The 27,582-nt window shown below is 38.7% G+C and overlaps 2 protein-coding genes across 5 annotated transcripts in view; one reads left to right on the top strand and one right to left on the bottom strand.

The window, feature by feature from the left end:
- Window positions 1-19,388, top strand: part of PALMD (palmdelphin) — a 79,423-nt gene extending 60,035 nt beyond the window's left edge. For all 4 annotated transcript variants that reach the window (XM_087930168.1, XM_087930171.1, XM_087930170.1 and 1 more), the window contains 5 exons: window positions 6,628-6,742; window positions 9,011-9,044; window positions 9,129-9,242; window positions 11,969-13,027; window positions 18,187-19,388. In XM_087930168.1, coding sequence (XP_087786294.1) covers window positions 6,628-6,742; window positions 9,011-9,044; window positions 9,129-9,242; window positions 11,969-13,027; window positions 18,187-18,230 — 1,366 coding nt within the window. In that variant the 3' untranslated portion in view covers window positions 18,231-19,388. The remainder of the gene's footprint in view (window positions 1-6,627; window positions 6,743-9,010; window positions 9,045-9,128; window positions 9,243-11,968; window positions 13,028-18,186) is intronic.
- A 687-nt stretch (window positions 19,389-20,075) lies between these two features.
- Window positions 20,076-27,582, bottom strand: part of FRRS1 (ferric chelate reductase 1) — a 31,351-nt gene continuing 23,844 nt past the window's right edge. Inside the window, exons 9-16 of the mRNA XM_026700330.2 lie at window positions 27,081-27,197; window positions 26,505-26,620; window positions 25,670-25,756; window positions 25,147-25,244; window positions 24,491-24,549; window positions 22,910-23,050; window positions 21,545-21,606; window positions 20,076-21,151 (exon numbers count right to left, since the gene is read on the bottom strand). Coding sequence (XP_026556115.2) covers window positions 21,059-21,151; window positions 21,545-21,606; window positions 22,910-23,050; window positions 24,491-24,549; window positions 25,147-25,244; window positions 25,670-25,756; window positions 26,505-26,620; window positions 27,081-27,197 — 773 coding nt within the window. The 3' untranslated portion in view covers window positions 20,076-21,058. The remainder of the gene's footprint in view (window positions 21,152-21,544; window positions 21,607-22,909; window positions 23,051-24,490; window positions 24,550-25,146; window positions 25,245-25,669; window positions 25,757-26,504; window positions 26,621-27,080; window positions 27,198-27,582) is intronic.

Raw genomic sequence — 27,582 nt, 5'->3', positions numbered from 1 at the left:
AAATAATCAGATAGAAACAAAACAGCAAGAACTTTACAAAATTAGCTCTGCTAAGTCTAAGGCAGGGGTGGGATTCTACCGGTTCTGTCTACTTCTGTAGAACCGGTTGCTCTGAAAAGGAGCAAACAGAGAGCATACATAGAATGGGTTCTATGTCTGCTGCTGTTTTGGCCCACCTGCCCGCGCCTGACCTTTGTTTCCTGCATTTTCAACCGCAGCTGCTTTGTGCAACACAGCTGTGGTTGAAAAAGCAGGAAAAAAATGCTTTTTCAACCGCTGCGCACCCACATGCAGCGCTACTCTGCTGTCCAGGCAGCTAGATGACAACGATATACAAGCGCGCGCAAAATGTAAAATCACCGAACCGGTAGTTACATCGGTCGGATCCCACCCCTGGTCTAAGGCCAGATCAAAATGAGCCCCCACATAAAAATTGCAAACAGAATATGTTGCCTAACTTCTCACTTGGTACTACTACAGGTAGTCCTCGAGGTCCGACCACAACTGAGCCCAACATTTCTGTTGCTAAGTGAAATGCTTGTTAAGTGAGTTTGTCCCATTGTACGACTTCTCTTGCCACATTTGTTAAGTGACTCTGTTTCCCCATTGACTTTGCTTGCCAGAAAGTCACTGCAACCACCGTAAATGTGAATCAGTTGTCAAGCATCCAAATGTAAATCACATGACTATGGGGATGCTGTAATGGTCATGAGTGTGAAAAATGGTTATAAGCCACTTTTTTCCGTGCCGCTGTAACTTCAAATGGTCCCTAAGTGAACTGTTGTAAGTCGAGGACCTACCTGTATTGCAATGGCCAAATCTTTGTGGGACAAATATACTATCAGCCTAGGTGATGCTAAGACATTTGATCTAATTTTACTCAAAGTGATCCAGTATTTATTATAGCTAAGATTGCTTAAATAAAAGGCCACCTGGAATTATAACTGATGTCACATTTCCATAACAAGTTCTCTATTGTCTTTTGAACAAAGATACCCTATAACCTTTGGTGTTGAAAGTAAAGGGAAGGAGATTTTTAACCCTGTTGGAAGAAATATCCATCTGGGTTCAGTTCCAAGTGTGAAGAAAGACACTGGAAACATGGAGGCTGTTTGGAAGGATGGTTTAATGGTGGACAGTAGGACCACCTGGTTTGAGGTCCTGGACAAAATTGAACACATGGGTGAGAGAGGGAGAGAGATTTATACCCTCTGTTGATCTTTGAACTTGCTTCTTGTTCCTGGGGCAAGAAATGTATTCTGATTGGTTGTCAGACTCCCATGGGGCCATGCAGGGGTAACTTTGTAGGTTGTCTTGAGTCCCAGGCTTGGTTGAATCTTGCTGGGTGAAGTAATGAAAGGGCTCAGTGGCTTTGTCCTGGTTTGGATCAGAGTGAGGGCTAATCCTATTGTGTCCTAAGGGTGAAGGTCTTTTGCATTGTAGATAAGCTGGCCCAGCCTTTTGTCCTGTAGATAAGCTAGCATTAAAATATCTGCTGGGGCTGAGTTTCTATGTCCCTTAAGTTTTCTGTTTCTCTTTTAGGAGAAATATTCTGCCTTTTTAATATTTCCTAGAATATTTCATTCTTCTAGGAGTGGGGTGGGTGCTAACTTTCTACAATCGCTTTGAAAAAAAAACTGTCCACTATCAAACCAACATGGGAAGTTCTCTGGGTTACACCAATGGAATTAATGTCAAACAGATCTGGGATATACCAGATAGTCTGTTCCCTGCTTTAAGTTGTGGCTAATGACTTTAATGATATAAAAAAATGATGTATTCTTCTCTCCTTTTCCCAGGCTAATAGGTAGAAAACACTTATTTCTAGACCCATTGTTCTTAGGGAACTGATAGCTATGTGTTAGATTAGCACAAGAGGCCTATTGCCCTTCTTATGTTTTGGATCACAAATCTCACAGCCATTTGCTGGTCCAAAACATCTGGAAACATTGGTTTGCTAACCTCTAATGCCCATGTTTCCTTTTCGTTTGACCCTGACCTTTCACATGCAAATCTCTTCCAAACTATTCTCTCATCTGGAATGGTTTTGTGTTGGTGCATATTTAAAATATGCTTTTTATTGGAATAGATATTAGAATAGATATTGGAATAGAGACAGATTCTCAGCAAAATGTCACCAGGATTAAATCAGAAAGGTTGCCTGGCATTCACTTCACTCCTAGGTACAGTATATATCATCACAAAGCAAATGAGATGTTTGGCTTGAGAATAGAGTAAAAGACATGCCACATGAATTGATTTTACTGTGTTCCGTGCTCTGTGAGCACACTCTAAATAAGATAATACCAACTAATTCTAATTCTGGTAGAATGTGTCACCAATGTGAATCATTTTTACACTGACATTCTCCGTCCAATAATCCATTTTCAGATAAACATTGACAGCTGAAAACATGTTCAGGCACATGTCAAATAAAAGCAATCCAGTTCCAAAGACAAGCCTCAATGGTGCAGAGATATTATGTCAAGTTTTTCTACAGTGCTAGCATGCTAAAAGGAGACTGTCTAGAATATAAAATGGAAAATACTTCTTTCCATCACCTTGGTCCATTTCAGAAAAAATCCTCAGTATTTCAAATCCTTAGAAGGTAATAATAGAACATGGGCTGAGATTTTGTTTAGCAGATTTCTGCATTTTTCACCTCACATTTTTGGGATTGCAGTTCTAACGTAGGCTCCTTCCACACACCCTTTTTTTTTTTACTATTTTTTAAAAATTTAATGCATGCATATAGCTGCCCATCTTTCAATCATAATCTGGGCAGCTTGCAACCAAAAATTTAACAAATATATAAAACTATTTTTAAAATTATAAAATACAACCAGTTTTAAAACTTACAAAATCAAGACAAGAAAAACCTGGGGCTAATTCATGTTAACATGCCATCATCTAATCTTCTCCCAATGCTTGGAGGGTGGGGCAGGTCTTTAGAATAATAGTGTGATTCAAAAAGTTTTACCACTGGTTCGGTAGGCGTGACTTGGTGGGCGCGCTTTGCATGCGGCCGTGCACCAAAGGCACACTTCGCACAGGCGCAGAGGCATTTGCGCAGGGGCAAAGGCATTCCAACTCATCTCCTACAAGCCTGCACTCTCCCAGTCGTTTCAGCAGCTGCCTCATGGCGCTCTGATGTGCCGCTCAAAGCAGCTACACTTCAAAAACAGAGGATAGAGATGAATATGGTAGCCTGGGCGGGTGGGCCCAATAACAGAACAGCGGAGAGAACTGGTTTGATCTCCGCTGGTCATCACCACTACCGGCTCGGCAGAACCGGGCTGAACTGGTAGAATACCACCACTGTTTAGAGCCTCACCCAAAGCTAAAAGAGTGGAGGACTATTGAACTTCGGGGGTAGAGTGCCCATAGGCCAGGGGCCATCACAGAAAAGGCATGCGCCTAGCTTCCATTATATGACAATATTTGGGGGAAGGGACCAGGAATGTGTGTCCCCCTATTTGCTCTTTGGGACGAGTTAGGTGTCCTTTAGGAAAGGTGATCCAGCCTGGCCATACTTTAAAGAGTTAAGAGTAGACCAACACCTTGAATTGTACCCATAAAGAAACTGAGAGTCCGTGCAACTTGAGCAACAGAAGTGTTGCACAGCCAAACCTAGGGAGCTCATTACTGTGCGCACTGCTACCGTCTGGACTACTTGAAGTTTCTGGGTGGTCTTCCAGGCCAGCCCCATGTAAAATGCATTGCAGTAATCTACCACCTTTGCCTTCTTAATGGCCACCAGTATTTTTCGCCACTCCCTAGAATTCTCCTTATTGCCCTGATCTTCTGCCCTCTGCTTAAGCCTGTATTGTTTTACCCTGTGACTAAAATAGTATTTTAAAAAGCTAACAGGTGCCCTGCCCTCTTCTTAGCTTTTGTGTTGACTTATCCATGTTGGTGGGAGGGGGAAGTGCTGTGGAGAAGGATAAAGCCAACCCAGCCCTCTCCAGGGGCTCTGCAAAGATGCTTCTTTGTTGCAAGGAGACATCAGCAAGCCTCCGCCTGCCTTTTGCTTCAGACGGTGAGGAGAATCTCAGCTGCCAAGAGTTCCTGAAAGTGGTAAACCACTTATGTTGCAGCTAATGAGGGAACCCAAAGCAGAATCACATTCTCTGTGTTTCCTTTGGGCCGGCAGCTGAACCAATCTTGTTTAAATGATTCAACGTGCAAGCAATAACAGCAACAAAGGAAGCATTATTGGTGTCATAGCTATAAACAAAGCAGGGTTTCTCTGGCACAGCTTCTCCATATGGAACGTGTGCAGGGTTTGGGCAATCCAAGTACGGTAACAAGATTTTCATCTGTTTCCCCAACTCTTTCTCAGTCAAAAATCACTGTCAATATTGTTCTACCGTTTGAGGATATGAAAAATTGTAATGTTAAAAAAAGATCACCTGTCAAACTTTCTCCTCAATCAAAGGAAAAAAATAGAAAATCTGTGTTTTGACCAAGTATATGGCATGGCCTAGGCCAGGGTTGTCAAACTCTATTTCACTGAGGGACGCATCAATGTTGTGTTTGACCTTTCCTCCCTTTTATTACCTTCTGAATCAAGGAAGGCCTCCTGTAGCACTCTGGCAGCCAAAACGGGGTGTGAGGGGCCACATACGGCCCACCTGTGCCCATTTTGACTGCCAGAGTACTGCAGGAGGCCGTCCAAGCCCAGAACAGGGCCCAGGGGGGCACAGTAGCAGAGGCACCGTGGGCCAGTCCTTTGCTATTTCCAGGCTAGCCCCACGAGCAAGATCTAAGCACCCCACAGGCCGGATCCAGCCCGCAGGCCGTGAGGTTGACACCCCTGGCCTAGGCTATTTTATTTCTTCCGTCCATTGTGGTCTTCAGCTCCCCTAGAAATGCACATAGTCCTTGACTTACTAGTTTATTTAGTGACCATTTGAAGCAGTGGTGGGATTCAAAAAATTTTACTACCTGTTCTGTGGGTGTGGCTCGGTGGACGTGGCAGGGGAAGGATACTGTAAAATCTCCAGTCAGAGGTGGAATTTGCTGGTTCTCCGAACTACTCAAAATTTCCGCTACTGGTTCTCCAGAACTGGTCAGAACCTGCTGAATGACCCCTCTGATTTGAAATTAAAACAGTAACTATTGTAAAAGTGTCTTATGAATATTTTTCACACTTATGACCATTGCAGCATCCCCACAGTCATGTGATTTACATTTGGATGCTTGACAACTGGTTCATATTTATGACTGTTGCAGTATCCCAAGGTCAGCTTTTGTGACCTTCTGGCAAGCAAAATCAATGGGAAAACCAGATTCACTTAACAACAGTGTTACTAATTTAACAACTGTGGTGATTCACTTAACAACTGTGGCAGGAAAATTGGTAAAATGGGGCAAACTCCCTTAGCAAATGTTTCACTTCGCAACATACATTTTGGGCTCAGTTGTGGTCGTTAATCAAGGACTACCTGTATTCAGTGCAGGTTCTGGCACCAAAAGGTTTCCTGCTCCTGATCTAACCAAATAAATCAACCTCACTGTTGCTCTATAGAGCAGAGTCCACCTAGTCATTTTGTGGGTTTGCTGCTTCCTGCAGCAAATGTTGGCAGATGAGATGGAGAGATACTGATTGTAGCCTACCACCACTTTTTCTCCAAGCTCCATCTAAGCATGGCATGATGATGCTCTTTAAAATTTGAAGTGCTAGCTCACTTCAAGTACTATAGCAATAGCACTTAGACTTATATATTGCTTCTCAGTGCTTTACAGCCCTCTCTAATCAATTTATAGCCATGATGGGGAACCTATGGCACGTGTGCCACAGGTGGAACGCAGAGCCATTTGTGCCAGCACTCGAGCCTCAGGCAAACTTACCTCACTGCGCATGCATGTGCCTCACAGCTGATTTTCAGCTGGTTTGAGGCCTTTTTTGGCCTCCCAGAGGTTTGAAAAAAGCCTCTGCAGGCTTTGCAGGACAAATAGGCCCATTTCATCACTTCCTGTAATACCGGAAGTGATGAAACAGGCGTATTATTCGGCCTGCAAAGCCTGCAGAGGCCTTTTTCAAGCCTCTGGGAGGCCGAAAAAAGGCCTCAAACAGGCTGAAAATCAGCTGTGAGGCGCAGTGCAAGTAACAGGGGGCGAGGGGGTTGCACGCACATGTGCAGGGGGTGTGGGGGGGCATGCATTGCCTTCTGGGTGCTGGCATGCAAGCGTGAACGCCAGTGCACATACAATTTTTGGCACAGGAGCCCAAAAAGTTTTATAGAGTCAGCATATTGCCCCCCAAAATATGGGTCCTCATTTTACCAACCTCAGAAAGATAGAAGGCTGAGTCAACCTTGAGCCGGTCAGGATTGAACTGCCCACAATTGGCAGAATTAACCTTTGTGCCACCATGTTTTCTCATATTGTATATGGATATTGTACACAGAAGCAGGCAATCAATTATCCTGGGACAATCCTGATTCTGGAACAGACTTTTTCAAATTGATATCCCCATCTGAGTTGGGAGTGCAGTTTCCACAGTTTCCAAACCTTCAAATTCTCGGAGTTGAACTCCAACAAGTGCCAAATTGAGAAAAATGGTTCTCTGTCATGTACTCATTACTGTTAATCTGTGGTCTATCTAATATCACATCTATGCAGGCTGGAGCAAGAAATTGAGGATCTTGAGAAAGAAGAATTGACAATCTCAGTAAAAGAAAAAGCCATTTTGAAGAAGCTTAAATCTGTTGAAAGGACCACAGAAGACATTATAAAGGTCAGCATCTAATTTTAAAATCCTGTTGCCACTGATACAGTCAACTGATCTGTCAGATATAACAAATGAGCCTTAAGGTAGGCACGGGGATGAAAACAAGGAAATATTGAAGGCTACAATCTGATGCACAGCACTAGAAATTAATAATACCCCAAAACTTACAAAAGTGAAGCTCAGGATCAGATACTGTACACAAAGTAAATGTCAGGATCAATCCGGTTATATTATTACCAAGCCTTGCCAAATTTGTTCCACATTATAGAAAATTTTCTCTATTTTAACCCTGTAGCAGCATATAATTGTATTTTGTGCTATGCGCCAAAGTATTATTACAACATGAAATGATTTGATATTAACTAATAACTGTATCTATATTACCTAAATGTCAAGGACATTCCCTTGCCCTCCCCAAACCCCAAAAGGAAGAAAAAGAATGGTGCATATTTATTCATCCTTCAGACGAAGAAGTCTGAACAAACATAGAAACTTGCTCTGAAATAATTCTGCAGAGACATACTATGCAATTGCTGCAGTTTGAAAAATGATCAATTTTATTGAGACTATAGTAGTACTACAGATACATGGAGGGGAAATCTTGTGTTATTGGCTGGAAATGACAAACACATATATCACTTGAAAGGTTTTTGTAATCATTTGAATACCCCAAATGTACAAAGGAAATGCTTGCTCCATTTTGGGAAGCGAGAAACCTTGATTTTAGAGCCGAGCTGCATTTTTACAATACAGATAGTCCTCGACTTACAATCGCAGTTGAGCCCAACATTTCTGTGGCTAATTGGTTAAGTGAGTTTTGACCCATTTTACGACTTTTCTTGTCACAGTTAGTAAGTGAATCGCTGCAGGCATTCACTTAGCAGCACAGTGGTTGAGTGAACCTGGCTTCCCCCATTGACTTTGCTTGTCAGAAGGTCACATGATAACGGGGATGCTGCAGTGGTCATAAATGTGAAAAATGGTCGTGTCACTTTTTTCAGTGCCATTGTAACTCTGAGGACAGTCATTAAACAAACTGCTGTAAAGTCGAAGACGCTCTGTAACAGCACAGCTCTGAGAAAGAAAGTGGGCTTTTTACTTCTTTGCCAATTTTTCTCCATACTTGTTTTTTTTTTCACGATGATTCCCTTCTCCTTCCTTTTTCCCAACAACACACACAATAATGTAGGATAACACGAAGTTTGTGAACATTTTTTTTAAAAAAGGAGTAAAACAGTCCACATACTTGCTGCAAGGCAGTGGTGGGGTTCAAAGATTTTTACCATCAGTTTGGTGGGCATGGCTTGGTGGGCGCACTTTGTGTGCGCACACCAAATGTGCATTTTGTGCAGGTGTAGAGGCATTCCAATTCACCTCCTGCAAGCCTGCACTCTCCCTGTTAGCTTCAGCAGCTGCCATGCAGCACTTTGCTGTGCCTCACAAGGCAGCTGCACTTCAAAAGCAGAAGATAAAGGCGAGTATGGGAGCCCAGGCGGGCAGGTGGGCCCGATAGCAGAGTGGTGGAGAGGACCGGTTTGGTCTCCGCTGCTCATTGGCGCTACCGGCTCGGCAGAACCAGGCTGATCCGGTAGAATACCGCCACTTCTGCTAGGACACAGGAAATTTTCTTCTCCAAAAATATGGTGCCACTCACTTTTCAGCCTTCCTCCCCCTTCCTCAGTTCCTGTCAAAGCAGAGGTGGTATTCAGCAGGTTCTGACCAGTTCTGGAGAGCTGGTAGTGGAAATTTTGAGTAGTTCGGAGAATCGGCAAATACCACCTCTGACTGGCCTCATCCCCATCTATTTTGTGCTTTTTGAGTCCCAGCTGATCGTCTGGGTCTTCTTTTGTTGCCCTACACAGGAGAACGGAGCTGGAAAGCAGGTTAGTAGGCTGGGGAGGGAATGGGATTTTGCAGTATTCTTCCCCTGCCATGCCCACCAAGCCACACCCATCAAGCCACACCATGCCCACCAAGCCACGTCCACAGAACCGGTAGTAAAAATTTTTTGAATCCCACCACTGTGTCAAAGCATGACCCTTGGGCACCAAAATATTGCTCCTCCCTGTTTTATACAAATTAATTTTCAATCCCAATTACTTTTTAAGCTGAGATTTTATGCACATTTCCTGAAAAATGTGCCATGGGATATATTCCCGAGTCACCACATGGAATTGGTTATATCAGCTAACCTAAAAGAAAGCAATAAACTGTTTTGTAATTGTTTAAAATGATGGGAAACATCACAGCATTCTTTGTTGCTTTTATTTTTAGTCTGTGAAAGTGGAAAGAGTAGAGACTACCGAAGGTATGTTTCTCTTAAGTATAATTCAAATTATTTTATGCAAAAGCAGAAGTGATCTATGTATTAATTAACAATCCCTTTTTATAGAGCCAGCTGACTATATATATACCAACATACCAGACCTTCCAAAACCTTTCAAACCTTCTGCACTTAAAAAGACAGGCCATCTGCAAACAGGTGATGAAGAAGAAGATCGAAAAGGTACAGATTAATAGTTGAATTCAAGGGGAAAAAAAACATATGTACGGTCTTACATTTCGAAAACAATCTAAGTGTCTCAAAATAGCACGCATGATTGTTGCTGGTGTGTCATTTTATAAGTTCATACAAAATTGCATACAACCAACATTTTCTAACTCGTGCCCTTTAGATGCATTCCATTCCATGTAATCACATGAACAGAAATTATGACTTGGGAGAGCTTAAATGGTTGAATTTCCACATGTGGATTCTGCTTCACTATGAAGCAAGTTCACATTTCCCAAAAATGTGTGTAATGTTAGAGATAACAGATAACAAATAATCAGAGTTGAAAGGGACCTTGTAGGTCATCTAGTCCAACCCCACCGCCCAAGCGGGAGACCCTACACCATTTCTGACAGATGGGAGTCCACTCTCTTCTTGAAAGTCTCAAGTGATGGCGCTCCCACAACTTCTGAGGGCAAGCTGTTCCATTGGTTGGTTGTTCTCACTCTCAGAAAGTTTCTCCTTATTTCCAGGTTAAATCTCTCCTTGTTCAGTTTCCATCCATTATTCCTTGTCTGGCCTACAGGCGCTTTAGAAAATAGCTTGACCCCCTCCTCCCTGTGGCAGCCCCTCAAATATTGGAAGACTGCTATTATGTCTCCCCTAGTCCTTCTCTTCACTAGACTAGCCAAGCCCAGTTCCTGCAACCGTTCTTCATATGGTTTAGTCTCCAGTCCCCTAATCATCGTGGTTGCTCTTCTCTGTTCTTTTTCTAGAGTCTCAACAGAAATCTGACATTTATTCTTAGATCACATATGATCAAGCTGGCGGTAACTTAGTTCTACTTTAGCAGCCTAAGCAAAAGAACAGGGATGAAACTAAAACATTTTGCATCAGTTTGTCTCCTCTCTTCAGCACAAAGATCTGTCATGAAAAGCATTAGGCTACGAAATTCTCTTTGGTTGTTGTTGTTTTTTGTGAGTGAAGTGGGGAAGGGGATTTTTTGTTGCTGTAGGAATGGCAGCAAATCAGGCTAAGGCAGATTTTTCTCTTCTTGCTTTTTAGCTTTCACACTGGAAGAAGTTAAAACAATGTCAGGCTGTTTTCCAGCCACTTCTGGATGTTGATATCTGAATATGACTGTCTAGTCCTCTATTATCTGCATTTGATTTTGCCCAGCCTGGTATCTTCCAGATATAGCACTTAACAATAGCACTTAGTCTTATATACCGCTTCACAGTGCTTTATAGTTTACAGAGTCATCATATTGTCCCAACAACCTGGGACCTCATATGTTGGAGTATAACTTCTAGAAGACCAACCAGCATGAATTAAAATTCTGAGAGTTGTAATCCAGCACATCTAGAAGACATTCATTTGAGGAAAATCAGGAATATACCAACTAGTGATAGTTGCAGAAGCTTCAGTTTGAATCCAAGCTTTAGCTGGAGATGGGCCACCAAATTATTGGCTCTTGCAAAAAAAAAAAAAAAAAGCTTCTATTTCCTGGCAATTGATGGATCACAAATGATTTATAGTATTGTGGATAGACAAATTTACTGGTAAATTTTTGGGATGTTAACTTGCATAGATTTCTTTGCAAAGCTGACATTCTCATTGAAATGGCTTCCAAATTCACCCTACCTCCATCATTTAAAATGTGATCATCAATAGCACAGAACTACAATGGGGAAGCAAGAACTACAACTCCTCAGGGGAAGGAGTTCGACAAAAGCAAATAAGTCATATATGTCATGTCATCATTGACCACATGATATGAGATTGGTCATTTGTGAAATTGCATTATTTACATGTTTATATTATAATATACATGATGTCATCATGGCTCCTACCTGATGCCTGTATGTATAGGCTCAGTTTTATTACAATAAAATTGAGCCTATAAAAAGTCATATTGTATTATATGGAGATTTCTGCAGTACAGCCAAAGCCATTGGCACCTTATTCTAATCTTTACTGGACAGTGGCCAGGTAAGAACAGCAGAGCAATTGTAGAAAAGATACTTTGAAAATAAGGAGGAAATTATGTTTACTTCCTCAATGCCCTCTTAGCTGAAATCAATTTTTGAATTAGAGCTAAATTGGACTTAAATAAAAAGGAGTTAGGTGACATAAACTGGAAGAAGCAGGTAGATTGGATGGAAGTGTTCAATCTTTCTCTAGTGTTGATGCTTCTCCACTTCCTAGCAGTTTTTGTCCCAATACACTGCAATTTACTTCCTGCTTCCTCTATGGAGAAGAAGAATTGTAAGTGAAAAGCTAACTGGGGTAGGGGAAATTCCCCACGCACAAGACTTGAAATTATTCAGCCTCCTTGCTGGCACACAGATCTACTGCTATCTCTTATAGATTTTTCTTATAGATTTTTAAGTTGTTTATTTGTAATGAAAATTTGTAACGCAAAAAAAAAGGAGCAGTGGGGGACACTGTTGGCAACACAGAGCTTTCTCAGAGAGAGGCCAGGATTAAGACACTGTGCAATCCTGAGCTGGATAGGGAATGGAGAAGAAATTCAGAGTAGCCATAGAGTCTCTCAGGATGTGTTTATACTTTTTGGTTAGAAAGCTATAGCTTTAGTCTGGCAACATTCTGTCCATTAGGTGTAAGCAAATCAAGAATTAAAGTGGATTGGATTTCTCTGGGTGTTCTCTGGGCTTGGACCTGACAATATCATTAGCTAATAATTACCTTTTAAAAGGTTGCTTGCTTCTTCCCCACAGCTTTGTTTGCTATGGAAATTAAAGTCAAAAAAGACATGAAGACTGGGGAGAGTACAGTTTTGTCAACAATCCCCCTTCCTTCAGAAGAATTTAAAGGAGCAGGAGTCAAAGTGTATGACGATGGCAGAAAGTCGGTCTATGCGGTGTGCGCCAATGGGAGCGTAAAGAATGATGACGTGGATGATCTTGCTCCAGTTGAAGTGGAGGATATCTTAAGACAAGCCACTGAGAAACAATCCAAGTCTCCCACTGAATATCATGAGCCGGTATATGCCAACCAGTTTTGCAGACCCAGAACTCCTCAAAAGGATAAATTCATCCAAAAAGCAAATGATGGAAAAGATAAAAACCAGAATAAGATCAGCCACCTTGACAATTTTTCTAGTGAACTTGTTGATAAGGATAAATGGCATGATGTTAAAAAAGATGGTCTAGATACTTCAAAGAGCTGCCAGCAGAATTCTCACTGTCCAGTTAGTCAACCATTAGGAAGGCCCTTACAGGTTAGTCCTCAAAATAAGCTAGTACCTTCTGCCCAAAGAGAAGCTATACAAGAAACTGCTCAGTCATATCAAAAGATGAAGGAGTACCAAGATCAAAAGATCAAAAACTCTTCTCCGGTATCACTAGAGAGTGAGGATAATTATAGCGTGGTCCAAGCTATGCCGTGTTATGTGGATGATACAGAAGAACCGGTTACAATGATTTTCATGGGATACCAGCATGTGGATGATGAAGAACTAAATAAAAAAATCTGTGGGTATGATGGGATTATCCATGCGGAACTTGTTGTCATCAGCGATGACAGTGAAGATGAAGGGAAAAAAATCGAGACACCTCTTTATCATCCAGTGGGTCCTTATAGCCAGGTCTTTCAGCCATCCAATCAGACATGTGCAGGCTCACAGACTAAAACTTCTGGAGACAACATAAACAAGCCACTTTACAGAAATTCCATGTCACTGAAAGAACAAGAAGAAAGTTTGAGCTGTTCTACCCTTAATGGTCAACTTGATGGCCATGTAGCAAGTGATGGAACAGAAGAACCTTCCTTAACAGGTAAAAAAATGGGCAAGTCAAAGCATTGCTGTACTCTTGTGTAACAGATTCATTACTCACATCACTCTCTTCCCCTTCTTGTTTTTCATTTTAATTCTGATTCATCTGCAACCTCTAACCAATTTCCTCCTGCTCTTCTAAATTCTAATCCACCCTTCCTCACATTCTCCTGATGTATTGAATTCCCAGTTTCCATAGTCCCTTGCTGACATTTTCAGTGGTTGAGTTAAATTGAACATACTAGATTGAAAATGAAGAAAATGAAGTCCATTGCATCTGGAGGGCTGCAGATTTAGGAGACTTGTTTGAGGGCTTTATTTAATTTTTAATAACGTGCAGTCATAGCACTTTGAAGGATCTAAGTGATCAGAACAGAAAGTTTGTTTAATATTACTAAAATCAGATCAGAATAATAATGCAAATCAGATATTTTACTTTCTAATTTAAGCATGTTTTGAAAATAGTATTAAGAATTCTCACTGCACCTATGCAATATGTGGCAAATCAAATCAAATTGCAGTTTGGTGATTAAATAATAACCTTTCCTTCCATTTTTGGAATTTACTCATATGTCTTGCCTTAATCATTATTCGATAGTGCCTGTTTCATTTGACAGGACATAATGCAACTTTTAATATATAATTTTATCCTGTTTTAACAGAGAATGCCTATTTTAATAGCTAAAAATAACAGAAATCCATTTCTGTTATTAATCTCAGACTGTGTATCTACCTTTAATAAAAGCTGTTACATTTTCTAATCTTTTGCATGAAATCATCTCACTATTAATCTTTTGCATTCAAAATGTTTTTCAGATCATAATAGCTTTAAAATCAAGTGGTGTCAGAGTTCATATTTTTATTTTGCGTCCATGCAAACACAACTAATAGTAGCTTTCTTCGACAAGCACAAAACAGATAGCACAATCTACATACAATCAAGCCTTTTGTTCATGCAAGCCTATATTTGGTCTAAGATAAAATGTTTGCTTTTCATCTAAGGCGCTCTAAATTGGTCTTTTAATCCTATTTAGTGGACAAAGCAAAGAAAGGATGCCCTGTCTTCCCTTCGTTCATTATTGCTTAAGTACTGAACAGGAAGTGATGTTGAGAAATAAAAGCATTGCTAGAATGTCTTCTTTGGCATATTTCTAGCGATCCCAACTGCTGATACAGATCTCAGGCTTATGACATGGTGGGAATAGAAAGAGAAGTGCAAGGGAAAGCAATAGCTGAAGTTTCTTTCATCGGTCAGCAAAAAAAGTACATTTGGTAGCAATAAACCACATGTGCTCTATATAATTCTTGCACTTTCAAGAAGTTTATGGAAGAAAAAGTTACGTTGATGAAATAGTACAAGTTCTTTCCTCATTCAGTGCTTGGAGGTTGCAGCCATCTCTTTGCAGACAAGATTCATACACACACACACAGGCACACACACAAACACACACACACACTTTGGAAAAATATATTTTGAGAAATGAAGGCCAAATCTTTCCTGTTTTATAACAATCATATCCCAATTAGTGTGCCTTGGAGTTTAGAATAGATATGAAGACTAGAAAGCTTTCCAGAAGTCCAACTGATTCTTGTTTCTAGTTTGCAAATCTCTCAAAGGCTGATATTAATATTTAAAGCCTCTTTACTCTCTCTCAGTAGAAGCACTGAATCCTGCCTTGTGGACTTAGACCAGGAGTATCAAACTTTATTTCATTCAGGGCCGCATCAGGGTTGTGTTTGACCTTGTGGGATGGCATGGCCAGCTCAACGCCACTTGTGTTGGGCTCCTGTGGTGGCCCGAGTGTTCTACCAGTGAAAATGGGCTCCCGAGGTCCATTTTGAGCTCCAACAGCTTCCTGCAACCCTCTGCCAGTGAAAACAGAACTAGTGAGGGCCTCCCACAACCCTTGCAAGCTCCGTTTTCTCTGGCAGGGGCACCATGGGCCAGTCCTTCACTGTTTCCCAAGTGGCCCCACAGGGCAGATCTAAGCACCCCATGCATCTGGTCCCCTGGCCTCGAGTTTGACATTCCTGACTTAGACCAAGGCACTCTGTTTCCTGCAGAACAAACAGTGGAAGTGTTGTTGCAACATAGGCAGCAGGTAGATCATAAGCTTTCACAATACTGTAGTATAATCCAGTTAGCATACCCTTTGGGCCAGGGTATACCTCAACTTAGACTGTCCCTGAAGGTGCTGCATTGTTGATTATAATTCTTTTTACCTGGAAGCTGTCAGAGAAGTTTGGAAGTGGACATTCTAGGACCAATTCCTAACTCTCATTATCTCAGAGTTATTCACAGCAGGCAAACCAGCAGAGTTCCCAACACATTGGTCCAATGTGGCATTCCTTCTCAGTTTGCCTGACTCACAGAGCTTGACGGTAGCCTGCAATTTATAGCTTGATATCGCATGTTAAAATGCCAGTTCAATAGTAGCAGACTGATACGGTATAGGAGAGAGAGCAATGTCCACTTATTAAAAGAACAGTTGGTATATTCTTATACACGCCTCACATTCTTGAGTGATGAGAGAGTGCAAAGTTAATTGGCTGTCCAAGTTTGGTTTCCTTTGGGTAGGGGAAAAAAATATTGGAGATCTAAATGTTTGAGATGAATATAGTGAAGCCCAAAGGCACATATCTACAAGGAGACAATGTCCTGCGTGATATTTATTAATCAAATTTATACACCTCCCACTTCATCTAAGTGATTCTGGGTGGTTTACAAAGAACATTATAAACTAATAACGCATAGCTAAGAATGAAATTAAAAATGAAGCTAAGATTTACAAATTAAAAGTAAAAAAAAAAAAGAGTTCAGAAATTAAAGCTAAAAGGGGTTAGATCTTCAACAGGGTTTTCATAAGTAAAACTTGACTTGGCTGCTTTAAATAGGGGGGTACTGGATTAAACCATCTTGATGATGGAGCTGAAGAGAAAGCATATTTATCTCCCTCAAAATCATTGAAGAAGATACTTTATTGCATGATTATCCTGAGTATTCTTGGAATTGCCCTACAGGGCAATCTAGCAGCAGATTTGGTGATTGCTGAGAGATTCAAGAGATAAAAAACGAAATACCTCTTCATACAGTGTAAAAATTTAACTGCAACTGAATTGCCATCCATTTTCAGAGGCCATATGAGAACACAGCCAATTCTCATTCAGCTCCGTAGGCTTTGAAAATCAAGTGATAAATAGGCATGCTTTCAAGAATAGTTGTCAAGTGTTGAATGCTGGCATGTCACCCAAAATGTTGTGTTGTGTGTCCCCTTTAACACACAGGGCCATAGGTTAGCTATCACAGGTCTAGGACTTAAGTCTGTGAGGAATGGTATAAGAACTGATGACAACTGATGATGATGATAAGAACTTGATGTATTTCTTTGAATCCATGGTTATGGACCTCCCAAGTATTGAAGGGTAGAGTCTATAAAACATTTCTAAGTTGCAATTGCTAGCTTTTTGTTTTTCCTCCTTAACATATGGAATGCTGTTTTAATGCTGTTAAAACCACCCAACATATAATGAGTAGCCCAATTTTGTCCATAAGGAATATATTGTGCATGCTTTGCTAATTAACTTAGTTGGTGCTTTCTCTTTATCCACAATTTCTTTAACGTTACAGGGGCGTTGCCCTACCCGTCATTCTCAGTATGGAACTGAAATAAGCACATCAGCTGTAGACAGACCCACATAATATTTGCTATCTACTATTGAAGCAATTCAATTGCCCTTGACTTGGTCCCCTCCTCCATAGTTTTCCCACACATTGTCCCTCTGCCATAACACATACTGAATAATCAGAGAACGCAGGGAAATGAGTAATTTTCCAAAACAATCTCATAATTATACTGCTTGTTCTAAAAGGAAAACAAAGCCAGGAAGAATAAGGTAGCAACGTACAAAGGGTTGTTTGTGAAGTGAGTAACGTTCTTTTCTTGGAATATTTTCAGCAAAATTCCTTTGTCTAAAACCACTGAAATCAATGGCAGTCTTTTTAATGGAAAAGATAAAATAGTTTTCTTTGTAGAAAACCAAAGCCTAAAAGGCACTAAAGAATAAAATAAAATATAGGGCGCACTAAAACCCAATGTATAAGAAAGGACTTATATTTTTGGTGTAAGCAACTGTAGACTGGAAGAAAGCCTCTTCACTTTATAATTGTTTCACATCTTGATGAGGTAGAAATGATGGGCCTCAACATTCATATTAACAAAGTTGTCTTAAAAAATATAATACAGATTTCAGACCAGCCAGGCGTCTAGATGAAATGTGAATCACTAAATGATTCATGGCAATATTTTTCAAACTTGGCAACTTTAAAATGTGTGAACTTTAACTCCCAGAATTCGTTAGCCAACGTACTGGTAGTCCTCAATTTACAACAGTTCATTTAGTAAAGTTACAATGGCACTGAAAAAAAAGTTGACTTACGATTATGTTTCAGCTTTAGACCATTGCAGCATTACCCACAGTCACATGATCAAAATTAAGATGCTTGGTAATTGGCTTATTTGCAGTGTCCCAGGGTCATGTGATCATCTTCTGCAATCTTCTAACAAGCAAAGTCAATGGGGAAACTAGATGCACTTAACATCTGTGTTACTAACTTAACAACTGCAAAATTTCACTTAACAACTGTGTCAAGAAATGGAGCAACATTCACTTAACAATCTTGCTTAGGAATGGAAATTTGGGGCTCAGTTGTAGTTATAAGTTGAGGATTACCTGTATTTCAAAACTTACAGTGACTTGTAAGCCTGCAAAAGTGGACAGATGTTTTAGAAAGGTAAATACCATAGGAAAATTTAATTCTATTTTAGATTAGTGCAAGTGAACAAACTAACCCTTACATTGGTATTATATTCATTACGGACAGAAGTCTAGACTTGTAATGAAAAGCCAAATTATTTAGGTAAATATGGAATGCAGATTCAGCTGTCATTATAAGTTTGAAAATCATCCATTTATTTCTCATGTGGCTATGCTGTAACTTGATAGTACATTTATTAATTTCTGGTCTTCTTTTATACTAACTTAACAGTACTTTCTGGGACTAATCTTGTGAGGTAAGTACATACTCTCTGACTAATTAATACTATAATTTTACAATATCATATCAATATATAATATTTTACTTTTGCTTTTTTTTTACAGCTCTGAGAATGAGAATGGCAAAACTGGGGAAAAAGGTGATTTAAGCAGCTGCAGTGATATAATGCTAAAAGTCTGGCAGTTTAACAAAAGCAAAAGAATAATTTTCTATGTTTTGGACCTGGGTAGCTTTTACTTACTCAACTATACATCCATAAGAATAACGGCACTTTACAGGAAAATGAATGTTTGCCAGTCCTGATATATGGATACTCTGATCCATAAATGAATATTGTTAAAACTGTGTGTTCCTCAAGGAATTATTAGTGGCATTTGTTAGGCATTTGTCAGCCTTGTTGTATTTTATAAGAGCTGAAGGGTCATTGTCATGAATACAAATGCATCTCGTTTTGTTGAAGGAGTCTTCTCAATCTTCTTCTCTGACTACACCTAAACATGAATGTAGGATACATGCTGACTTTCCAATTACTAAACTCTATTCCATTTCAGCAGTGGTTTTCAAACTTGACAAAAGCATTCTCCATGTGTGTTTGATATTGGAAGCTGATGACCTCCAGCATAGCCAGCAGAAGCTGTGTCATTTACCAACAATTCACTTATAAAGAATAAGAGCTTTATTATGGCTGGTAGATAAAGCCATTAAAGTACCCCTAATATCAATAGTAATGTATCCTGGAGAGGCAGCCATCTCATTTTCCTTTGAACATTGGAAAATGCCCCATTGTTTGGGAAATGTGGGCCACTCTATCCATGTCATTTGCTTGCTATATTGCTGTCTGTGTTTATTGCTCATCTTTGGAATTTAGCCAGTAAGGCATCCTTGTCCAATAGTTCATTTCCTCTAGCCCCCTGATAAAAAGTTTGCTTTTGAGCTGACATACCTCTCTCCCAGTTTTGTTACCGAATCTTGCATTTATCATCAAAGTATCTCAATACTTAGTCACTCGCCATTATTCAGAAACTGGGTTATAAAAATCACACTGGCCATCAGTATCTGCTTCTGAATGCAGCTTGGCCCAGAAATCAAAATGTTCTATTATGATATATGCAAAGCTTTCTTGTTTGGTTGAGTCTGTATGTTTGGATACAGTATTTCATATTTGTGTTCTGAAAAATATTCAGTGTAATTCAGATGTTTTGTTAATATTATGCATTTTCCAAATGTATTTCTCTTGGAAAGTTTAGACTACTGTGGACAACTTCAACATGACTAGCTATGGCTATAAACCTGATCAATAGCACCACACAGTGTCTCAATTGTGGAAATGTTATTTTGGTGTATTTAAGAGTCCAATCTAAAAATACTTCAGAAGGCACTATGCATGTTTCCTAGGAATGAAAGAGGCTAGTGAAAAGGCCAAAATGAAATTAAAATGCACTTATCCTGTGGGAAATATATGAATAATACATTATACATGAGACTACGAAGCTATCTTCTTCCCCAAAAGAAAACTTGGTCAAAGCCTACACTGCTACAAATGATATTTTCTATGTTGCTTATATATTTGTGATGAAAAATATGATGAAAATTTTCTTTTTCCATAATCTACCTATTCTGACTTCTAGTTGTTTACATAGGATTATATTGCAAATCATTCGCAAGCCTGCTTATAATTTTCTAATGGAAGCTGTTATCACCTTACTAATAATTTCCGATCTAAAAGCAAGATTGGAACCAGCAGTATTTTAAAATAACTACAAGGGTCTTAGACGGAATTTTGTGTCTTAAAAGAATTAGCAAGTTTTTCTTCTCATTTCTAGACATCACAACTCTCACAGAGTTATTATTTTAATGTTATCTTTATTAAGTTTTCAGACACTGATTCATAGGTGATGGGTACAGTTGCTGCCTAGAGAAAAATATCTAGCAAAATTACATTACATAAATACGTCATAGAAATTTAAGAAGATATGACACTCTACTTAACATAATAGGTGAACAAACTCTTTAATGGCAAATATACTTGCAGCAAATACGGTAGTAATATGACTAGCAGCTATATATTTCGTTCAACGCTGCTTAGAAGTTATAAAGAAATTCCCTTCAAGAACTGGGACAAGAATTTCATAAAATTAAAAATATTAAATCTTTGGTGTGCAATATACATCTATAAAACTACAGTGTTGCTGGTCACGGACATCATTTTTATGGAGCATACTAATGGAAACAGTCTAACACCAAGGAGACTGAGCTGAAAGATTTTCCTGGAGCCTCTTTAGGATCAGAGTCATACATTCAACATACATACATTCAACTTCTTCTCTAGAGGTTCTTCTAACCCTGTAGAACACATACACAGGTCTGTAACAAAAGGGTCACCAATGGATGAATACAATTAGAGATCATCCTAACTTTAGAAACAATATGTTAGGCATTATTCATTAAATACATGCTAAAGAGGACAATCTGTATAGTACCTAGCTATTTTCAAGAGAAAGAGGTAGTCTACAAACATATTCAAGTGTTTAGAAGTGTCAAGAAACAATAATGTTCAAACAATTGTCATCACTCTTGGAATAATGTGTTATTGCACATCTCAATCAATCTAAAAATCTGTAATAAATACTTCCAAAGAGTGTTCTCCTCATACAAATATCTTGAATTCAAAAAAAATCCAGGTAAAGGAGCTTCTTCTAAAAATGTCTGTACTTGGAGATGGGCTTCATAATACTGAAATAGTGATTATTTGTGTGTAACAGGGAGGGAAGACAAAATGTAGGAAACACGAGACACATGCAGCAGCATCTTTGGGGCAGATTCTTATCAACACCAAGAAAGTTTGCTCTTCAATGGCTGTGTGGTGAAGAGTTGTTCTCACATCTTGGAGATAAGTTTCGTTGACAGATATGAAATCTAGTAAGAAGTTATTTTGAACTGTAATGACAAAGTCTTTAGTCACGGCTTTTTGAGGAATCATACTTGCACAACTGCTGTTATGAAGGTGACAAGAAATGCTATGTTGCCACAAATGTAGATGAACAGCATTGTTTTTTTAAATGTATGGCCCTGGGGGGAGAAAAGGGAGAAAAGAAAAATTGTTTACTCATTTATGAAATGATTAAACCACATCAGAAAAAGGCATGTCTGTAATTATTCTTGATGGTAGTGGTAGAAATGAAAGAAAGAGTATTAGAAAGTTAATCTGTGAAAAACAATACTAGCATTTCAAGGATGATAAAATTAACAGGATCATCTGTTAATGAAAAATCATCTGAAAATGAAAAATACTAGCCGAGACATGACCCCCAGAGAGGCTTCCCTTTCCTAAGGAGAAAAAGAAGTATTCATATGCTGTAAGCCTATTGTCATAAAATAATATAGATCTTAGGTGTTTCATGTTAAAACAAAGTAAGTTTGTCTTTCCATTCACTTCACCATCTGACAAAGCGCTACGCTTACCTGGGCTTCTGCAGAAGATATGGATTGCAATATTTGTACCCTGTCATCCTCCAACACCTCAACTGTAAAAGAGAAGTATAATTAAAGCTATTCTGCAGGAAAGCTTTCTTCCGTTCACTCACATACACATATCACCTTAAATCAGTGTTTCTCAACCGTGGCAACTTTAAGATGTATGGAGTTCAATTCTCGGAATTCCCCAGACAAAATAAAAGAAATACTTTATCCAAAAAGATAATATTGTACATACAAACCATACAACATACTAGGTTCACTGTAATACGACCACTCATCCATTCACAGTCCAATATAGATCTATTTAATAGGATATGTTTGAAATTCATTATGTTTGTATAGAGAAGGGGAGATCGTTTTTTTCCCCTTAAAATGTGTTGCCTTTTAAGTTTCACATTGGATGGCCCCCAGGAGGTCAAACATAGGCCTTTAGAGACAAATATAATTACAATTCTGCCTTTTTTTCTATATAGCTCTTTGTTCCAATTTGCAATAACTGCCCCCATAAAGGCATTTGGGGGGAAAAAATCTTTCCTGCCATTTGTTGCATTACAAAAATAAAATACTGGCCATAATGGCTGTGGATGGCTTCATCTGAAAAATGGCATAGTGTCTCATGTATAAATCTCTATATGTACATGTATACACACAGAGATATTAAGTGTGGCTATAGGAGAAAGAATACTCGTCCATTTAAATGCTACTTAAAACCTGCCCTTTCGTAGCAAGTCAGCCTTTTTATTGGCATTCTCTGAATGTCAGCACAGTGCTATTTTCTGTACAGTAACTAGCTGTCCAAATGACACAGCATTATAGTTTTCTAGCAGGAGAGGTGAATTGGGATTTCTCTTTCACCTCCTCACCTGAAAATACTATTTGGATTCCAAAACGCTATTTTTCTCTGTTAACAGAAGCCAAACAATGAAATTCTCTTGGTCTATTTGAACAGCAACAAGACAAAGTGGTGGAATTCCCTCCCTGAAGTTTTACATCATGATTATTATGTTTTGTGGCATCGCAGGTTTCTAATTAAGAACAGATTTTTGTTCATAGGCAGTTTTGCACAGCAAAACCTCACCTCGCTAAAATTAACAATTCAGTACTTTACGAAAGAGTAAATATAAATCTTTGTGTAACAAGGCAACCAAACTCAATGATTAAAATATTGAGCTGCCTATTGTTCCTGTGACTTGCATAGGAATGTGTCACAGGAAAAAGTGTACAAAGTAATCACAAATAGCAAAAGCCAAGATCTTCCAGAAAGCCACCCCTGCCCTGCCAAAACACACACACAAAAAAAACAACCCAGAAAAATTGTACTTTTGTAACTTGATTATTCTCCATGCAAACCTTTGCGGATGAGGCAGTAGCCGTGTAACTCCAGAAGCATATCAATCCCAACATGCCAAGCTACAAATCCAATCATTACGTAAGTATCCCATGGAGGAAGGTCGAGAGCTGCCAAGTCCATTCCCAGGAATATTGTTACCACTAGTTAAGAACAAGACCAAATTTAGATTCCTTTCTGAGGCATTCAAAAAGTACCGTGCACCAAAACGTTCATTCAAATCTTTTGTAGAGATGGAATTAGGGAGCATTGGGGCATGCTTGTTTCCCTGGGGGAACTTTCTTTTTTTTTTCTTTTCTTGGTTTTTTTGTTATAAATTTTTATTGGTTTCTAAAAACAAACATAAACAAACAAAACATAAAAACATCAAGCCATCTTCCATATGTGTACATACAGTGTGCCGGTTGGTTTACAAATTGTTTTGTGCTTCCATTTCTTAGTCTTCAATTACAATTACATTGCATATACTCTCGTATTTTCAATAAAAAATTAAATACTTTAGTATCATTATTAATCAATCACTTAACTATACTTTTAATCATTCATGTTTTACAAGATAATCATAATTTACTTAGTTTGTTTTATAACAGTTCATATTATCATCCCAAATCTATCCTAAAATCATTTTGTAGATATGATAAGAAAGAAGTACATCTTTGTATATTTATTATTTTCTAAGAGTCTACATGTTTCATTACTGTATTTTATTGTCTAACCATTGATAGAATAGATCCCAAATTTTATAAAATTGTTTATCCTCTTGTTCTCTAATTTCAAATGTCAAAACTACTCATTTCAGCACATTCCAATATTTTCTTAATGATTTCCTCCTGTGATGGCCTTTTCTCATTTTTCCAGTTTTTAGCAAATACAATCCTAGCCGCTGTTAATACCTGGGGGAACTTTACATCCTCTCCACTTCAATAGGCAGTGCTGCAGAGCCTTTAAATCAGAGAATCCCAACGTTTTTTTTACCATCTACTCCACATAAAATCTCGGGAGCGTTTGTGGGCATTCTCACAAAACTGGCTCCCACCATCCCATTTACCAGGATGCTCTGCTTCTTTGGCTTCTCTCTTCGATTGAAGCATTTGGGCAGATTTATTTCCGTGAGCTGAACCCTAATTTCTGCTCAGACACTGAGTTCCAGTCCTCGGCTGTTTTTATTTTCTGAGAATATCTTTAAAGTATATGTGAGGCCCAGAATCACTGCAGTAAAATAAAGATTATACCAGGCAGCTTTATTTTGCAGGCTGCTAGCTTCCCATTCTTTAAATAATCTAAATGCACTACTGTACTAGACGGAACTTTTATAGCTGTAGTTGGGATTATAACCAGAAGAGCGAAATCCCATATGCCACAGTAGCATTTTGCAAACCGGTGCCTACTAGATATGTTAAATGCAACTCCCTGAATTCTGAGATTATGCTGAATGGAGAATAGTCAGAGAGTGGTCCAACACATCTGGAAAGCAACAAATTGCATTAGAGGAATTTCAAGCAGACAGCAGAGAGCAGAAAAGTGGCTTTTTCCTCTTATGTGACATGCAGCTGTACACGGAAGAGTTAAAATAGGAAACTCACCGGCTAATATTCTAGCAGTTGTGCCAGCACTCCAATGTAACCAGTTGAAAATCTGCCTTCTGTCCCCAGAAAGGAAAAAAGAAGTCATTTCTTATTTCAAGGAAAGGAAAGGAAAGGGAAAAGGAAAGATAAAAGGAAAGGAAAGGAAAGGAAAAGGAAAGGAGAAAGGAAAGGAGAAAGGAGAAAGGAAAGGAGAAAGGAAAAGAAAAGGAAAGAGAAAGGAAAGAAAGGAAAAGGAAAGGAAAGGAAAGGAAAAGGAAAGGAAAGGAGAAAGTAAAAGGAAAGGAAAAGGAAAGGAAAGAAAAGGAAAGGGAGGGGGAAGGGAAGCAGAAATATATTATGGATTTTCATTTAAACATTTATACAAGCTGGAAAAAATAGTGTCTGCAGAAGACCTTTGGAGGTTTGCAGGGGCTAAATTCCTAAGATAAAAGGCACAGAATAAGGTACTTCCACATGTGTTAAATGAAGTCCCTATAATTCCCAACCTGCAGGTCCAAACTGGCCAACATCAATACTTGGCTGATAATTCTAGAAGGTAGTTTGGCATCGAAAGGATACTAAGCTGAATGATCATTTAAATCTTCCAATAACCTACTAACAATTTTGTTAAGAAACATTTGAGCAATTAAGAGTACAGTACAAAATCAGAATACCTTGGTGCTTGTAGAGGGGGTCTGAACGCTGCTATAAGAGACTGAAAAAGTGCCAGAGCCATCACAGTGCTGCCAAAATAGGGGTGAAAACCTGCTTGCTATATTAAAAAAAATGAATGTTAGTTATAATTAGGTGTTTTATGTACTTCGCTTATTTAAAAGATTTACTGTACATAGCTGTCCTATGTTACAAAGCATAACCCTGGGAAGCTTACAAATAATAATAAAAATTAAAAAACATTAAACCAGCATAAACACCCCACAAAACAGCCCTTGGTTTTCAAAGATTTAGTGAGGATCAAGAAGGTAGGGACCAGCCACTGGATCCCAAGGATGTTCCAAACTTGGCAAGCAGCACAATCATTTTCCTTTTTTGCAACGTACATATCACAACAGTAACTTTAGAATACTGTCTTGTATTTAAACAGGGGATAAGGACAGAATACCAAGCCCTTGAAATAAGATTTAAATGATTGTTGTTAAGATTTTAAGCAAATAAATCCATATTTATCTTGTCACTTACTTTATTCCAGCCTCCTCGATATATAAAAGGAAGAACAAAAGATATGCTTGTGAGCAATATTGTTATTATCATCAAGGAACGATGGATCTAGAAAAGTTATATTAAAAAAAATAATATTAGGAAATGCTAAAGAGTAGCCTATTACACATATTCTATTACTAAGAACGTTTGATAGAAAATTCATCAGTTAAGAATAGAACAAACAAGCAAACTCTGGTATAAGACCTTTTCTAAGGCTTTAAAATCTTGACTATGTACTCAGGCCTGGGTCTTGGAATATGCTAAGGGCTCCATTTCCTAGATTTACTGTTAGTTGGCTAAGTATCTCATCAGCTGAATGAATTTTTGGATGTTTTTATTGTTTCTGGTTGTTTTAACTGTTTTATAGTTTTAGAATTGTAAGTTACCAGCGTCATCCTTATCGCCCTCCCACTTGTGACTGTATGACTCTTTTGTCACTTATATCCTTACTATTTATATTGACTGTTTCCTAGTATGATTTGATTGCTTATTGTACCCTACGACTATTATTAAGTGTTGTACCTGATGATTCTTGACTCTTGACGAATGTATCTTTTCTTTTATATATACTGAGAGCATTTGCACCAAGACAAATTCCTTGTGTGTCCAATCACACTTGGCCAATAAAGAATTTTCTCCTCTCCTCTCCTCTCCTCTACTCTACTCTACTCTACTCTATTTATTTGGCTGAGACAGGCAGCTAGTAGAAATTAAATAAATAAATGAATAAAAATAAATAATAGTAAAACATTGCCAGACATATTTTGTATGCATCAATATAGAATAAAGACTCTCCACAATTCATTTTCCCCACCTGAAACCAAATCTCTTCTCCAAACAGTAGAATATTAGTCCAGACAGGCTTGAAAAACCGGGCAACGATCACCCCTATGCTAACTGTAGTTATCCATCCAATAAACATTAATGCACCTGAAAGGAAAAAAAATACAAGACACTTGATAATGACTTGAGTTGCAGTGCTAAGAAGCACTTGCTCTTAAAAATACGTTTCCATTTTATTTCAGAGTTGGAGAAGAGCAAGAGACTGTATTCAAGTCATTTTAGCTGCCTTCTTCCCTTATTTATTCTATTGCAAGCTAATCATTGCACTGTATTTTGTTTGCAGATTTTGAATATCCACAAGATGTCCAAATGGCCAAAAAGATATTTCCATAGTATTTTCCCAAATTTCCCTGCAATGTTTTCTGGAGCAAAACAACTTTCTTTGGAAGTGAAGACAAAATAAAATAATCAAATCTTTGTGAGCTATCCGACCTGTTAGGCAATAACAATTGGACCTCTTCATACAACTCCACCCCAAGCCGTCACACAACAAGAGCCCCATTTTGTACATATGCATTTTATAGTGTTTTACAAAAATTAAACTTGCCATGGATTTTGATCAGGAATGGAGAGCGGGATCCTCCAATATCTTTTAATGGACTTAGAATGTTGTATTTTCTGTTTGTAATCAGAGGCTGTTGGTGGTGTTTGTAGATTGCACCTCCTGGGGGGGAGGAGAGAGAGGAGGGGACAATAATAGATTATACACTATCAGCAAAGGAAGAGTAAATAACATTCTCTCCACCGGTGAAGACTTCAGAAAAGAAATTGTTTGCTGAAGAGACTGGGTTCTCTATGTGGTTCCAATTTGCTACCCAAAGTCAACCCCGCAAATGTTTCTAGGTGAAAATTAGCATTTTAGTGCATTCCACGTATTGAACCTTTGCCATGGAAAAATTAACAACAGTATGTGTTAGGAATAACAAGGTTACCTAATGTAGTTTGGGTAAAATAATATATATAAACTATGATTGTAAGTTTAAGTGTGTGTCACTTTAAACTGCAAAGCATGTAATTTTGGGTGCGGTTGTGAAACCGCCATAAGAGGG

This window comes from Pseudonaja textilis, chromosome 3 (genome assembly GCF_049901715.1).
Source record: "Pseudonaja textilis isolate UNSWEBS1 chromosome 3, rPseTex1.2, whole genome shotgun sequence".
Classification (NCBI taxonomy): Eukaryota; Metazoa; Chordata; class Lepidosauria; order Squamata; family Elapidae; genus Pseudonaja; species Pseudonaja textilis.
This window is presented reverse-complemented; position numbering and strand designations above follow the sequence as displayed.